General features: G+C 56.9%; 2 protein-coding genes across 2 annotated transcripts; both read right to left on the bottom strand.

Annotated features, from left to right (window-relative positions):
* Positions 1-1,958: 1,958 nt before the first annotated feature.
* Positions 1,959-5,464, bottom strand: LOC144364635 (keratin, type I cytoskeletal 16-like). The gene is made up of 8 exons (XM_040268789.2): positions 4,273-5,464; positions 3,743-3,825; positions 3,460-3,616; positions 3,185-3,346; positions 2,964-3,089; positions 2,445-2,665; positions 2,308-2,357; positions 1,959-2,181 (listed from the first exon to the last, which is right to left on the bottom strand). Exons 1-8 carry the CDS (start codon positions 4,804-4,806, stop codon positions 2,081-2,083), a joined length of 1,434 nt encoding a protein of 477 aa, XP_040124723.2. The 5' UTR covers positions 4,807-5,464; the 3' UTR covers positions 1,959-2,080.
* Positions 5,465-11,149: 5,685 nt separating this feature from the next.
* Positions 11,150-16,164, bottom strand: LOC101958745 (keratin, type I cytoskeletal 17). Its single transcript, XM_005321849.4, has 8 exons — positions 15,676-16,164; positions 14,598-14,680; positions 14,039-14,195; positions 13,298-13,459; positions 12,616-12,741; positions 12,290-12,510; positions 12,168-12,193; positions 11,150-11,395 (listed from the first exon to the last, which is right to left on the bottom strand). The coding sequence occupies exons 1-8, from the start codon at positions 16,105-16,107 to the stop codon at positions 11,301-11,303; spliced, it is 1,302 nt and encodes a 433-aa protein (XP_005321906.1). The 5' UTR covers positions 16,108-16,164; the 3' UTR covers positions 11,150-11,300.
* Positions 16,165-16,525: the final 361 nt, after the last annotated feature.

Raw genomic sequence — 16,525 nt, 5'->3', positions numbered from 1 at the left:
CCAGTCATGACCCTTCTACTTGGCATGGTTGTTCTACAGGATGAAGTCACAAAACAAAATGGAGTCACATTTGCTTCTACTACCACACTATGAATAATATATAAGTAGTCATACCAATGTAAACATTAAACATTTAACTAATGAAAAATATTAATATATTAAGAGGTGGGAAGAAGAGAAGTTAAGAAGAAGTAGGGGGGCGTTGGGGTTATAGTTCAGTGGTAGAGTGTTTGTCCCCCACGCATGAGCCACTGGGTTGGATCCTCAGCACCACATCAAAACAAATGAATAAAAATAAAGATATTTTAAAAAACGAAGTGGGGGGAACAATGCAATATATGAGAACTGAGCCCTCATCCTTCATAGTAAACCAAGTAATTAAAAACTACATTTAAAAAATCAAGAAATGGTAGTATACTCCTATTACTTAGAAATAAGAGGCAAGGGGCCAGGGTTGTGGCTCAGTGGTACAGTGACTGCCTAGCATGAGTGAGGCACTGGTTTCAATCCCCAGCATCACATAAACATAAAAACAAATAAAATAAAGATATTATGTCCATTGACAGAATAAATAAATAAGGAAGGAAGTAAATACCAAAATAAACAGCTTATGTTGAAAATGGGAAGTAGGAAATTAGAAATGAGGTCCACTTGGAAATGGCTCTTTTTCACACACACACATACACGCAAAAGTATTAAGATGTTATACATATGTAACTTTGTATTTTTTATTTAAAAATTATAAAGTTTGGGGCTGGGGCTGGGGCTCAGTGGTAGAGAACTTGCTTAGTATGCATGAGGCACTGGGTTCAATCCTCAGCACCACATAAAAATAAACAAATAAAATGAAAGTATTCTGTCCATCTACAACTACAAAAAAAAAAATTTAAAGGCTGGGGGTGTGGCTCAGTGGTTAAGCACCCCTGGGTTCAATCCCCAAAACCACCCCCCAAAAAAAAACACTTAAAATTTATAAAGTATGGAAGACATCAGGAAGAAGGAACAGTGACTGAGAGGTGTGGGCCATGCAATTAGTCAGGAAGGGGTGACTCATGGGCACGGGGCAGGGAGAGGCAGCAGGACAGACTCAAGAGCTGAGTAGCAAAGGAAAAGGGAACCATCACGGATTATTAAGGTGGGGAGTCCTGATGACATCCTTGATCCGGAGCTTGACCACTTCTTGTGAGAAAGGTCTCTGGGTAGAAATCAGGATGGACAGCAAGAGGCCCCAGATAGTAGCCTGTGCCCGGTTCCAGGGAGAGAGGGAGAAGCTGTGAATGTGGTGGTAGCCATAGGGAAGAGGAAGACTTGGATGACAAATATTGCCTAGGGGACTCGTCAGCATTCAGTTGACAGCCAAGGACAATCAGGAAGAGGAGGGCCTTGAAGGAGTGGGGAAGACAATCCTCCAGACAGAAGGTTCTCCCTTCCACCCTCCAACACCAGAGAGACAAAGGGTGGAGCTAAGAGCTCAAGCTTTGGAGTCTTTGAGGTTAAATACCTAAAAAGGTAAAGTGATGGTCAGAGAAAGATATGGACTTTGTAGCCAAGTATACTTGAGTTTGAACTCCAAATGCCACTTCCTCTCTGAACGGTTTTACCCAAGTTACTCAACCTCCCTGAATCCCAGGGATTGTCAAGCCCAAAATGAGCCTGATCACAACAGCCCTCACAGGGTCGTTAGGGAGAATAATGAAGGAACTTCTGTGCAAGGCTTCAAAGGAGACCATCCACTCACGTCCAAAGCCTCCCCCCTTCCTGTGTCTCCCGCCCACCCCATCCCGCCATGGCATGGCGCTCTTCTAGGAAGACCCTTCCAGCTCCTCTGAGACATGTTGTTTCCTGCAACCCTCAGGGTATGGGGCCCCAGGAGGGTTCCTGGGAGAAACCTTCAACATCCCTTCCATCAGCTCAAGCACAGAGATCACTCAGGTTTGCATCAACCAGAAAGTCAGCTTTATTAGCCCACCACCAGCACAGGGAAAGGGAGACAGCTGGGGCCGCGCTGGGAGAAAGGGTCCTGGCCCAGGCCTCCAGGAGGTGAGGCCTGCAGGTGGCAGGAGGTTCTGGGAGAGGCAGATCAGTTCCTGGAGCTCTGGCTCTGGCTCTGGCTCTGGCTGAAGCTGGAGGAGCTCTGTTCCTTGAGGATGGGCCGGATCTGGTGAGAGGATGAGGAGAAGACTGCCGGAGAGAGAGAGAGGATCGGAGGTGAGAAGGGCTCCGGGAGCTGAGCAGACTCCTGGGCAGACCCAGGGGCTCTGCAGAGAGGGGCTCGGCCACAGTGCCCAGGATCCCCAGGAAACTTACCTTCCCGGGAAGAATAGGATTGGCCAGATGAGTGCTGGGAGGATGAGAGGCTGTGGGGGAAAGAACGGGAGCATTAGATGAGCTGGACACAGCAGGGGGCTGAGAGGCTGAGAGGCGACACTGGGGGTCGCACTCACTGAGAGTCCTCGCCCTCCAGCAGGCGGCGGTAGGTGGCGATCTCCTGCTCCAGCCGCGTCTTCACGTCCAGCAGGATGTTGTACTCCTGGCTCTGCTGCTCCATCTCGCAGCGCAGCTGTGCCAGCTGCTCCTCCACGCTGCCAATCAGCCCCTGGATCTGGGACAGCTGCATGCAGTAGCGGCCTTTGGTCTCCTCCAGGCTGTTCTCCAGGGATGCTTTCTGTAAATGGAGAAGGGAGAGGAAAGTCAACAAAGGTGTTCACACCTGTCCCTCCAGGTCTCTGAGCACGTTTCCTGAGAGATGCAAGGATTTTGACTCCAGCTGGGTCAGATAACATGGAGAAAATTATTTCACCATTCTAGACCTTAATTTCTCCATTTCCACAATGGATACTATGGTGGCTCCAGTTCCACCGGTGGGGAAAAAAATATATACATAGGACTGGATTGTGACAGTGTTGCGGGGGGTGGCCACTGCTGGTGACTTGGGGGCTGCAGTGGGGCTTCATCCTTCATACCATGCTAAGCTGGGACTGCAGCTCGATCTCCAGGCCCTGGAACACTCTGCGGAGCTCAGTCACCTCACTGCGGCCGCTCTGTATCTGTTCGCTGTTAGAGGCCACTTCTTTGTTCAGCTCCTCAGTCTGAGATAGGAGACAGGAGCAAAAGGTGTGAGGCTCTCCTAAGCCTCCCCAGCTAGGAAGTCCTCCTGTAGGAGTGCAGAGGACCCAAGCCTTACCTTGCTTATGAACCAGGCCTCAGCATCTCTGCGGTTCTTCTCGGCCATCTGCTCATACTGGTCGCGCATCTCATTCAGGATGCGGCTCAGGTCCACACCAGGGGCCGCGTCCATCTCCACATTGACATCCCCACCAGTCTGACCCCTCAGGGCAAGCATCTCCTAGGAAGGGATAGAAGGGGATGTCAGATCAGCTGACCCCCTCTCCTGGGCCTAGGCAGATCCAGCAACTCCACCAACCAGCCTCCTAACCCCAAAGCCGGCTATGGCCTCACCTCCTCGTGGTTCTTCTTCAGGTAGGCTAACTCCTCCTTGAGGCTTTCAATCTGCATCTCCAGATCGGTTCTGGCCAGGGTCAGCTCATCCAGCACCCTGCGCAGGCCGTTGACATCGGCCTCCACGGTCTGGCGCAGGGTCAGCTCATGCTCATACCTGGCAAGATGGAGTTCAGAGCCTCAGGTCCCCTCCTTAAGGTTCCCAAGGATTGATGTCTGGATGGATAGCCCTACTCCATTGTCCCCTGTCCTCTGCCCTCAGCCCATCATGCTGGATGCTCACTTGGTTCTGAAGTCGTCAGCTGCCAGCCTGGCATTGTCGATCTGCAGAATGGGCTGTGCGTTCTCCATGGTGGCAGTAATGATCTGGAATGGGGTTAACAGGACAGGAGGTCAGTCAAGGACCCTGCTGCTCAAGGGTGAAGAGCAGAGAGGGACAAAAGGAGTCTCTCCAAAGTTGAGGATCAGCTGTCTGGCAGGGCAAGCCCTATATTCCCCCAACCAGGCTAAGACACCTCTCCACTTGGCTCAGGGTGTACAAGGATGCACCGACATCTCCCGCCACCCCTATCCTGGACCCAAAGCTGAGAAATTGAGCATGCAGTATAATGAACTCTTGCATGGAGATGCAGAGTTCCAGACCCAGCTGAGACACAGAAATGCTGAAAAGGGACCCTCTGCCACCAGTTATCTGGCCACTCTCCAAAGGCACCTCTGTCTCCCTGTTTATAAATGGAATTGCCAACAAGAGATTTACTCAAGGCCACTGCAGCCCTAGTCTCTCTCTCAATGCCCCAACCATCAGTCACCCACCTTGTTCCTCAGGTCCTCAATGGTCCTAAAGTAGGGGCTGTAGTCTTTGATCTCGGAGGGCCGCTGCCTCTGGTACCAGTCTCGGATCTTCACCTCCAGGTCGGTGTTGGCCTCCTCCAGGGCGCGCACCTTGTCCAGGTAGGAGGCCAGGCGGTCGTTGAGGTTCTGCATGGTCACCTTCTCATTGCCAGACAGGAGGCCGCCATCGCCAACACCAAAACCAGCACCAAAGCCGCCACCGAAGCCAACACCAAAACCAGCACCAAAGCCGCCACCGAAGCCACCACCAAAGCCGCTACCTAGGGCCCCACCAAAGCTGCTGCTGCTGCTGAAGCCACCGCCATAGCCGCCCCCCATCCCGAAGGCTCCCCCAGAGGAGAAGCGGGAGGAGGTGACTGACAGGCCCCCATAGGTGCTGGGCGCCCGGCAGGATCCTCCGGCCAGGACAGAGGAGATGCGGCTGGAGCCACCACCAATGCCACAGGAGCCCTTCATGGAGCTGGAGGAGGTGAACTGGCGGCTGCAGGTGGTCATGGTGCCAAGGAGGAGGTGAGTGAGCGAGCGAGCGAGTCGGCAGAGGGAAGAGAAAGGTGCTCAGGGCGGCTGAGAGGATGCTGTGGCGGCTCAATCCCCAGGATCCTTTATATGCACCTGGGGAAGGCGTGGCCCTCCAACTGCTGACTCCAGGTTCCCCTCTGATTTCATCACTCCGGTCCCATCGGACTTCCTACTCTGGATTATTCAGCCCAGGGTGGACTCACTTCTCTGTGTGCGGTGCCGTCTCAGAGTTCCCACCCAACTCTGGGGGTGTGGGGCCAAGTGAAAAAACACGCACAACTCGGAGTTAGCAGTGACTCAGGCTGGGCGGCCCGGGAGCCGGCTCCCATTCCTGGAGCCCCAGGGGACAGCGGGGCCTTAGTGCAGGCTGCTTTGTGGCAATCGCGTCCCCAGGCAGTGAGTCAGCCCCACAGAAGGACTCCCTGCCCCACAGTGAATGCCTTCATTGAAAGAGCCCTCAGCGATGCCCTCCTGGGCTGTCTTGGGGTGCAGCTATGGGGGTTCAATATGCTGGGTTCATAGGAGAGAGCCGGGTTCATGGTGGCATTCTGTTTGTCTCACTGTGTGACCCGAGGGTTCTCACCTCCCTTCTCTAGGCCTGTTTTTCCAAGGCTGGGCTGGAGGGTTGGGGCATCTTTTCTAGATCTAAAAATCCCAGGACTCTCTTTCCCCATTGGCTCTAGCCTGGTTCCGAGGTTGCCATGGAAACAGCGCCCACTACCAGCTGCATTCCTAGGCCACCCTCCACAGCCTGCAGAGCCCAGACAGGTCCTCTGGTCCTTGGACACTAGCTTTCTCATCTGTACAAGGGGAGGACACACCACCAGCCACACAGGAACATGCAAGGAAGACCCCCTTGTCCCTGCCCCATGACCAGCCCTGTCCCTTGGCCTCTCCTTAGCCTCCCATCCTTCCCTTGCAGCCCAGCTGCCCCTCACTCCACCTCTCCACTGTAGCACCCCACCCAGGGCCCTGCACCCCCACACTCCTACCTGATGAGCACCCCAACTCAGCACACAGCTCCTCTACTCCACCTACTGCCCTCACCTAACCTGGGGTACCCACCTTAGACTGTGGTGGGAGGGACACCCTGTCCTGCCACTAGTTTTATATGTGACCCCCCGGTCCTGCCATGACCTCAGAGTCCCCACATGGAAACAGTCCTGCCCAGGGACCAGTTCCCAACAGCTCTCTGTCATGTCCACAGATCCCAGGCTGGGCTTGGCAGCTTCATTCATTCAGTGGGGGAGGGGAGGAGGACACTAAGAATCTCTGGTCCCCTGGCCCCTCAGGCACCACACAGACTGCCTGACTCCAACATGCTATATCCCGTTCTGTGAGGTGGGCCTCAGGTGGGTCTCCCACACTAGTCCACAGTCAAGGGAGCTGGCTTCCCAAGACATCATCAGTCAACAGGGGCTAATGTCTAAGCCCCAGCCTGTCAGCTGTCCCAACCTATGCCCTGTCCACCATCTGGAGCCACTGTCTTTAAACTTCTTAAATGTATACAATTTTCCTGATCCTTGGATTAACCCTATAAAGTAAGGAGGACTGAGGGAGAATCAGAGAGAGGAGGGGATTCACCTAAAGTTCTCAGCGTTCAGCCTTGGAACAGAGGCTCTCCAAACTCCCACAATGCCCTGCAGGCAGAGGCCAAGGAACTTTAATTTCCACCCACCTCCCAGCAGTGCCTGGCATGAGCTCTGCCCACAGTGGTCATGACCTTGGCCTGAGAGCCTGCCCCGGCACTGAAAGCTGGAGGGAGGATTGGGGATCTGGGCCAAAACACGAAGGCCTCCTTGGGTGCTGTGGGGTGACCCGAGACGCTGGCCACTGTCCTTGTTCTGTGGTGTCTCTGTTGAGGTGAGAGAAGTCCAGAGAGGCCTGCCTGTGCCTGAACTGTGCAGGGACAGGAAATTCTGTCTCAGCATGACCAGAGCTGAGACACAGGGTTATTGCCACATCTCATTCAGGCTCATGGGCCATCAGCTCAGAGGTATGAGCAGAGCTGATGCAGGCACTTTTGGGGCTGGACCTGGGAAAAAGAACCTGATACTGCCTAACCCTAGCACAAAATATGAGTAAAGAGACTTCAGAATCAGGGACCCAAACCCCAGTGTCCAGGCCTGGAGTTCAACCACAGACTGCACCCTCAGGGCTAGAAATGGCCTTCAAAGGCCACCAAGCCCCAACCAGAGAGAGAGTGAAAGACCACCGGCCCGGGGTTGAACACCACGCAAGTGGAGAAGCAGAGCCTGGGATCCAGCTCCTACTGCCCAGCCAAGGTCCACACCGGCTCTCAGCCTGGGGTCTCGGGGATCTCTTCATTCTCTGCCCCCAGTGTGTGTGTTTGTACCCCACCACTGAAGGTTTTGGGGTGTGCTCACTGACCCATCAAACCACTCATCCAATACCACAGATCACATGCCCACTGTGTACCCAGCACTCAGAGGCTGGGGTGGGAGAGATGATGGCATAGACTCCAACCTTAGAAGAATTTGTCACTTGACCCTGGAGAGAAAACTGCAGCCAGAAATACAGCACTCCCTGCAGGGAACCCTGGGAACCCTGGAGTGCTCCGTCCTCGGTCATGCCCCATTGCAGGAAGCAGCTTAGGAGGGTCACCCCAAGCCTCGGTTGTCAAGGAGGGAGCTGCCCTCCTCTTCTGAACCCTCTGAAGGGTCCTCTCCTGGAGAGGCTGCAGCTGGGCTCGGGAGGAGGGAGCCAGGTTGGCAGAGAAGGAGTTGGGACAATTCCTCCAGGTCAAGATTGCACACCTGCCCCAAGCTCATCAAGACCAGAACCTCTCAGCCTGGGCGGCACAGAGTACACACTCCTACCAAATCTAGGCACCATCCCCACCCTGCTTTTCCCTCCATCCTTAGCCCCACCCCTCTCAAGATGAGGTCATGTCACTCTTGGAGTTATCCCGGAAACATCATTGGCCAATGCCCCGCCTCAGCTTGCCGTGATCATCAGAATCCCCACGCAGACTCCAGCCCCTGCTCCAAACCCTCTATTAGCATTGCCCAGGACAAGCCTGGTCCTGGGACTGTTTTACAAGCTCCCTAGGAGATTCCCATGCTGGGGAGGCAGAAGGTAGCCCAGGGTGCTGGGAGGTGGAGAGAAGGGGGGGCGCTGCACACTCCCAGCCCCTGGGGGCCAGGCCAGAGCCGTGGGCTTCAGAGCCCCACTGGACCAGGACAGACCAGCCTGGAGTTGAAGCCAGCAGGGCGGAGATTGGCAAGCCCTTCAGCCTCTCTGAGCCTCGGTTTCCTTCTCTGGGAAATGGGAATAACAGTGGGATCGTACAGTCACATGAGAGGAGAAGGAGGGACATAAACAAAGCCCCTGGAGGACCGTGGCCACCACCACATTTATTCAAAAGGTGTCTATAAGTACCCACCATGTGCCAGGCCCTCAGATTCAAAGAGCAAGACAGAGCAGCCCTCGGAATACACAATCTAGCCAGTGAGAGAGGGTGGTAAAGACAGTGCCGGTACTCTGTGGTCGGGTCACGATGGGTACAAGGGAAAGAGCCGGCAGGGTCCCTAATGGCGAACAAATGTCTGGGTCCAGACCCTGGCTCAAGTCCCAAGTCGGGGGACTTCAGTGGTCCTTTCTCCTCCTGCATGTGTGATGCCCACCATCTGGGGGAGAGCAGTCACATCCCCTCACACTGGTCATAAACAAGGGGCCTTCAAGGGAGCCCCATGTTCTGTCAAGCTCAGATGCAGCCTCCTTTGTGCCTGGGGCAGGACAGCCCTGACTCTGGCTTCTCTGCTCCCCTCAGCTCCCCAAGAGACCCACAGGCCAGCCCCTGTGCCCTGCTTGCCACCCCTAAGCTAGGGCCTCTCAGAGCAGACACTGTCCCTCTGAGCCAAGGCCTGTGTCCTCTCCCTCCCACTCAGTGTGGAGCCAGGCACAGAGCCAGGCAATGTTGTGGGCAAAGCTGCCCACCAACCACATCCTTCTTCCCCAGGCCGTATGTCAGGTCAGCCCCTGCCAGGGCAGCAGCATGGTGGAGGACGAGTCCCAGGGCTGGCTTCAGCGGGCCTGGGCGTGGCCTGGGAATCAGGTGTGTGTCGTCATAGGAGAGTGGGTGCGGCTACTCCAGGGGCAATCACAGACCACAGCTGTGGCCAGGGTGAGGGGGCGGGGTTGCAAGCTGGTGTGGGTGAAGGATGAGCCCTCTGCATGTCGTCCCAATACTAGGTCCCCCATCCAGGGTCAGTTGCATGAACCCAGAAGCCTGAGCTTGTTTGGGGTGCCCAGACAAAACACCAAATCTCCCCACACCGTCCCTTGGGAACCCCCCTCAACTTGACAGCCACCGTCTCTGCTGGCTTGGCACTCGCTCTCTGCCACCCGCCCCCTCAATCTGTGGGGAGGGACTTAGACCCCCCCCAGACAGGTACAACCAGAGCCGTCACCAGGCCTCCCTACACTCTGGCCCCTCCTCACCCACCCCCTCAGGAAGAGTGGATCCCCAGAGTCTCCAGAAGAGGGACAGCCCCTGTCTGAGAGCCAGTGGGGCTGGGCACCTCTTCCCAGCACAGACTGGGATCACTCCCCTCTCCCGCCCTGCTCCACCCTTGACATGCCAGGCTCCAGGAGAAGGGCTGAGTCACTGCTGCTGGAAGCCTCAGTGTCCCCATCCATACAATGGGGTGCCTTTCCCAAGACTCTCCCCAATTCCTGGACTCTGGTTCAGATAAATGAGCTCACTCTCCAAGATGAGCCATGCACAGTCCCAGGCTGGTTCTTCTGGTTGTGGGCAGATGTGCCGTGGGGGGTGGGGGAATGGGCCTCCCGCCTGCCCCCATCAGATCCCGATTGTCATATTTGCTGCTAGGCAGCAGAGAGGCACCAGCTTTGATGGAGAAGGGTCTGCCTGGCTTTGAGCCTTGCAGGTGCCCCCATGGGCTCAATTCCAGGATCTAACTGGTCCTGGGGTACCAGACTGGAAGGCCATTAGCGACTCCTCTCACCCTCGTTTTACACCACAGCTTCTAAGGTCCAGAGATGACCTGCCACCCCCCCGATGAACCCACACCCCAGTGACCATTGTTCTTACCATTGCCCCCACCTGCTTGTCCTATCTCTGCTTGTCCCAAGCCCCCACCATGCCAGGCCTCAGGGGGCCCTGGCAGCTCCTGTCCCCTTCCCCCGAGTTCTCACTCCCACCTCCAGGCACTGGAAGATGTGGCAGGACCCTGATTTGATTCTGCAAAAGCCGAACCCCTCCCCAAGGCCCTGCAGTGAACTGGGGTGGGGACACCCTCCTCCATTAACCCCTTCCACCTGCCTCCACTCCTCAAAGAAAACCGGAAAGGCAGGGCCCGACCCAGTGGCTTCCGGATTTACTCGAAGGAAGACACAGGTGTTTCCTCAGACTTCCAGGTGTTTCCTCATTATTTCCCACACCTGCCCCTCACCTGCCCCAGAATGAAACAGGGCTGGCGCTCAGGGTGTCCGAGGAGTGGCGGGGGCAGGACTGTCCCTCCTCCCCTTCCCTGCCATGCAGTTTCCCACCCTCCCTCACATCACTCCTGTCTCAGGTGGGAAGCTAAGAGGGGCCAATGGCCAGGGAGAAGGGCCCTGACTCCGGGCACAGCCACCCTGCAGAGTCCCCCATCTTGCCCCACCCGGTGGGAGCTGACCTTTTGAGACATCCCCAGAGGGGCCCCACTCTTTCCCCTACACGGCCTGGGGCCACAGCCTTCCCAGGTACACAGGCTTCCCAGCCCCTGTTGCTGGGGAGGGGCCTCGGGAGCCCCTGTTGGGGGTTTCCTGATACTCCCACGGGAACCTGGGCCCTCACTCCAGCCTGCCTCCTCCACCTACCCAACCTCTGGGCCTCTCCCAATTCTCGCCCACCTCCTGCCCCCTCTCGGGGGAGGAGCAAGAACTGGATGAGTCATCCTTGGAATTCAGTCCTGCACCTGAGATCTTCTGTCCATTTATGGATGAGAAATGAGGCCGAGTGAGAGGAAGACACTTTTCCACTGCCCGAGGTCTCAGAACTACACGGGAGGCTACGGGAGGCTACCGAGGCCCAACCTGATACGCTGACCCCACTCCATGTCTGGCTGGACCCAGACAACCCTCCAGATGACCAGGGGAAGATGGCTCAGGAAGCAGCAAAGCAACCCAAGCTCTCCCCAGACTTACTCTTTACCTGGTCCAAGCTGACCCCTGACCTGCATGTCCACAGGGTGGGTGTCTGAGGACTGCTTCCCCTCCCCCCTGTCCCCTCTCAGTCCATCCTTTGTCACTTATGCCCACTTCAATAGCCAAGGCAAGCACACAGTTCACATCTGGGTCAACAAGCTTTATTGGTATCAGACGGGACAATGTGGGAAAGGAACTGAGGCAAGGTACTGAGGCTGGAGAGGCCAGAGGCTGTAGGGCAGAGGGGACAGCCACCTCCCTGCTATGTGAGGGGCTTTCCAGGAGGAGCTGAGTCCTCAGCGGGTGGTCTGGTGGACCTGCTCGCGGGAGGAGATGACCTTGCCATCCTGGACTTCTTCCACAATGGTGCGCACCTGTCGGGTGGTCACGGCTGCAGAAGGAACCGACACTTAGAGCTATGCCCCCAAGTGGCAGCCAGCCAGCCCCCTCCCCTGGTCCTCTCCCAGCTGCTGTGAATGTTTGTGCTGTCTCCTCAACATCACATGTCCCTCCTGTCCTTGCCAACACCTCCATTCCATCCCACCCTTCCCGGTGACTTCATGTTCCCTGAGTGGGTTATTTGATTATGACACGCTGAACCCTTCTGCAAGAGAAGGGTATGTAGACCAGATGCCCCATGAAAGGGGTTCTATCTCCAATTCTGTGCAGTCTCTGATACAGGGATTATGCCCCCAGCTTCCCCACAGACTGGAGTCTCCAAGACAAAATCCAGGTTCCCATTACCCCCATTAAACTAGGATCCATCTTTGCATTAGACTGAGATGTGGAGGACAAGGACAACGTCTCTATCTCCCACTGGCTAGAGTCCCCAGGAGACAGGACAGCTTTTGCTCACCTATCAGGCCTCAGGAGCAAACATCTGAGACCATGTCTCTTTACTCCCATCAAGTGAGAGTCTCCAGAGCTGGGACCATGTCTCCAGGCCAACAGAGTAAGGACCAGTTCCCTGCCCCACCCCCTCCTCAGAACAGCCAGGGTCTCTTATTTGATCCTTTCCCTGAACATCAACTCTGAGTCCTAACAGGTCCACTCAGCCACCCCCAGTCATCAATGAGGAGCTCCTTGGGGACTCTGTCCCAGCAAAGTGCAGGTGGGTTTCCTGCCCCTTGCCCTGGCCCATCCCCAGCCATCAAGGTCCTTACGTTCTTTTGGCTTGTACTGAGTCAGGCTGCAAAGAAACACAGACAGGGAGGAGATTAGATGGAGGTCTGAGAGTCCGTGCCTCGCCCGGAGGCCCCCACCCCTGATCCTAGGCCCCACTCACTGGGCATCCTCGCCCTCCAGCAGGCGGCGGTAGGTGGCGATCTCCTGCTCCAGCCGCGTCTTCACGTCCAGAAGGATCTTGTACTCCTGGTTCTGCTGCTCCATCTCGCAGCGCAGCTGTGCCAGCTGCTCCTCCACGCTGCCAATCAGCCCCTGGATCTGGGACAGCTGCACGCAGTAGCGGTTCTCCGTCTCTGCCAGGCTGCCCTCCAGGGATGCTTTCTATAGGAAATGGGGGGAAGCAGGGGTCAGTGAGGGTGGCAGTGCCCCCTCCCCAGCACTGGGTCCACCCCCCCCCCCCCCCCCGACACACAGCAGCATTCCTACCATGCTGAGCTGGGACTGCAGTTCGATCTCCAAGGCCTGCATGGTGCGCCGGAGCTCGGAGATCTCGCTCTTGCCGCTCTGCACCAGCTCGCTGTTGGTGGCCACTTCGCGGTTCAGCTCCTCTGTCTGCAGACAGGACATGGGACAGAGCAGCATGAGCCTGGGTCCCTTCTCCAAATCAGATGGCCCCTGGCTGCCACAGACTCAGACAAGCACCTTGACTCTTCTCACTCCCCAGCACATCCCCCTCCCCAGGGCCATGGCCTCTGTCCTGACCTACCCTGAACCTCTCTCCTCCTTCTCACCCACTTCTCACTTCCTGAAGCCCAGGAAGGAACTCTGAAGTGTTCAGTCTTTATGGTTAACCCCACAAGTGGGAGGCAGAGAACAGGAAACTTGAGGGCCAGCCAGGACATGTAGCCTGGCGCCTGTGCTAGTTCCTGACTTCTTAGAGAGCAATGGAAACTCCCTCTGCCTTTTTTCCTTGGGGGCTCCCCTCCTCCCCACCCATCCCCCAAGCCCCAGCTTTTGCTAAGTTCCAGGTCTGTTGATGTACTTGGTGACCCTGATCTCTTGAGTCCAGGCCCCTCACTGAGGATGGAGCAGCCCCAAGATGCCAGGCAGTGGGCTACTGTTGGGGTTCCTGCTCCTGCACCCCATCTGGCCTGCAGCAGCCCCCCACCTTGCTAAAGAACCAATCCTCAGCATCCTTGCGGTTCTTCTCCGCCATCTTCTCATACTGGTCGCGCATCTCGGACAGGATCCGGCTCAGGTCCACACCAGGGGCGGCGTCCATCTCCACATTGATCTCACCGCCCACCTGGCCTCGCAGGGAGTTCATTTCCTGTGGACAAGGGGGATGTGGGCATGAGCATCTGAGCCTGTCTCGGCCCCCCCACTCCCAAGTTCCCCACACCCTTCATCTGGGTCTCTCCACGCCCTACTCCTACGGACCCCTCTTCTGCTTTGCCCAGCTGCTTTCCTTAGACCCTCCTAAGGATTTCTGATCCTCTGCTCACCATGGGTCCTGCCTCCCTCATTAGACTGAGAGCTCTCCAAAGAGCTAATTCTTAGGCCTGTGATCCTAAAAAGGTCCTCTTCCAACTTCCAAATGGATTTGCAGGGTACAGATTTGTGAGTTTAAAAACTGAGGCAGGATTCCACTTCCCCACTCATCTGCTGTCATTGTGAGGGAGGCCCTGGTGGCTCCTGGGAGGTTTTGGATGCAGAGAAGCAGTGTGGTACATGGAGGAGTCTGCCTTCTGGACCACTGGGCTCAGGGCTCTGTAGATGGGGCAGCCCTGTGCCGTGACTAACCCAGCGAGCCTGCTCTGCTCTCTCCCATTGCCTCAACCGCAGCCCAGCCCCAGGGCCCTGCCACCCACTCCTCAGCCTCTTTGACCTGCTGCCCCTGCCACCTCACCTCCTCGTGGTTCTTCCTGAGGTAGGCCAGCTCCTCCTTGAGATTCTCAATCTGCATCTCCAGGTCAGCCCTGGACAGGGTCAGCTCGTCCAGCACCCTGCGCAGGCCGTTGATGTCGGCCTCCACGCTCTGGCGCAGGGCCTGCTCTGTCTCAAACCTGCAATGGCAACCAGGGACTTCAGTGGACTTGGACTTGCAGGACAAGGCCCTGGCCCCTGCCTGCCTTCATTCTGCCAGGGCTCTAAGGACTTATAAAGTGGAAACAAATTCCAGCCTGGAGCCCTAGAATCATCACAGAACCGGACCCCACTCCGCCCCTCTCCCTTGCTTCTTCTCCCCGTCTCTGCCTCCTTCCTCCTCTCCCTGTCCTACCACCTGCCTAAGCCCAATGACCCTCAGACCTGGCCACATTTCTCATTCTGAACTAAGGGGTGGGGCTCTTGGCCCCTAGGACTGCCCCTACCCCAGTTTCGACCTAGCCACAAGCAACAGGGGAGTCCTGGAGTGAGGAGGGGGTGCCCCCTGCTCTCCCCCGGCCAGTCACCTGAAAGAGACTTACTTGGTACGGAAGTCATCAGCCGCCAGACGGGCATTGTCAATCTGCAGCAGGATGTTGGCGTTGTCCACAGTGGCTGTGAGGATCTGGGGAGTTGGGAAGTCAACCAGGTCAGCTTAGCTCCAGATTCCGAGCAGGCCTCCCCGCCTGGGGGCCAGGACCAGCTGCCTTTTCAGGAACCCCATCTTCCCACCAGCCTCTCCCATACACTGCACCATCATTGTTGGCAGAGGCGGGCAAGAGGGACTCTCATGAGCCAAAACTTGCCTCCCCTACCCCTATCTATCCCTAACCCTGCTACAGGGCTCCCCCTCAAAGCAGAGGAGGTAGCCGGCTGGGAAGGTGGCAGCTCCAGAGGAGAATGGGAGAATGTCTTTGACCCAGACATTCAGCTCTTCCAGAATTCCAGAAAGTGAAGAGGGAGTGTGACCAATCCCCTGTTGACAGCTGGCCCCTGAGGATCTCTCCCTAAAGGTTGCTAGAGGAACCCTCTCCTACAGTGATTTCAAATCAGAAATCACAACCCCTGGGAAGTGCTAACCTGGGGCTCCATCATTCAGTCCCACTCCCTGGGGTTTGCAGAGCCCCAATCTTGAGGGACAGAGAAATCCCTAAACCAGGCCCATGAGAGACCACCCCCATGCTGAGCTCTACCCCTGCCCTCCTGCCTCTCCTCCCAGCAGGTACCATCAGGAGCTGGCTCAGACCCCCATCCCACTACTCCAGGTGCTGCCGGCCTCTGCTCTAAAGGAGAGATGCCCATGTGTGCAGATGCCCCGCCTGGGACCAGGCCACCACATGCATCCTGGAGAACTATCCCGCAACCACACGAGGGGACAAGACACTGCCTGAGGGGAAGATCGATGCTCCAAGGAGCCTCACGAGGCCTGCTTCTCTGTGGCCCAGGATGCTGCCCCAGGAAAAGGCAATGTGGGCCACTGAGGGTCTCCACGACAGGCTCTGAATGCCAAGCCCTGGACTCCCTGCAACCCTGTGGCAGCCCAGACTAGACTCCAGGCCTTCTCTACAGGACATGGGAGAAGTCATGCTCCTGGGGGCCCTTCCTGCCAGCAGGCCCTACCTTGTTCTTCAGGTCTTCGATGATGTGGTAGTAGTGGCTGTAGTCGGGGGCGGGCCCAGGGGCCTGCTTCTTGTACCAGTCTCGGATCTTCACCTCCAGCTCGGTGTTGGCCTCCTCCAGGGCCCGCACCTTGTCCAGGTAGGAGGCCAGGCGGTCGTTGAGGTTCTGCATGGTGGCCTTCTCACCTCCGGCCAACAGCCCATCAACGCCCCCAAAGCTGCCTCCATAGCTGCTGCCAGAGCCGAAGCTGTAGCAGCTAGAGTAGTTGGCACCCCCCAGGGCACTGCCCAGGCCACTAGCTGACCCCAGCCTGCAGGAGCCGCCACCCAGGCTGCCAGACAGTCGGCAGGAGGCGCGGGATGAGCCGCCCCCCAGGCCAGAGGAGCCCTTGATGGAGCTGGAGGAGGTGAACTGGCGGATGGTGGTCGTCATGGTGGTAGCGGGTGGCGGGCACAGAACGAGAGGGCTCGGGAGGTAGCGAGGCGCCAAGGTGCATGTTACTGCTGGGGCTCGCCGCTTCCTTTATAGGCCGGCAAGTGGGCGTAGCGATTACAACAGGCTCGCTGCTCTGTTTCCATTCCCCTGGGCTTTCATCACCCTTGGCTACCTGCCAGCTCCCAGGTGGCTGTGGGCCCCCCCTCCCCTCCCAACATCAGGGCTTTGCCTCATTTCTCCAAACCCCCGCGCTGGGCGTCTGCATGTGCATGTATGTGTCTCTGGTCTCAGGTCCGTCACCTGTGAATCAGGCTGGCCCTCCAGCTATGCTTTCCCATGACCTAATACGGAGAAGAGGAGAAGGCAGGACGTCACCGTCACAGGCCCTCCCAAGCAGCTGCCACCTCAGCAAAGG

Source organism: Ictidomys tridecemlineatus, chromosome 3 (assembly GCF_052094955.1).
Source record: "Ictidomys tridecemlineatus isolate mIctTri1 chromosome 3, mIctTri1.hap1, whole genome shotgun sequence".
NCBI classification, from domain to species: domain Eukaryota; kingdom Metazoa; phylum Chordata; class Mammalia; order Rodentia; family Sciuridae; genus Ictidomys; species Ictidomys tridecemlineatus.
The sequence above is the reverse complement of the archived record's forward strand: the minus strand, read 5'-3'. Positions and strand labels throughout refer to the sequence as shown.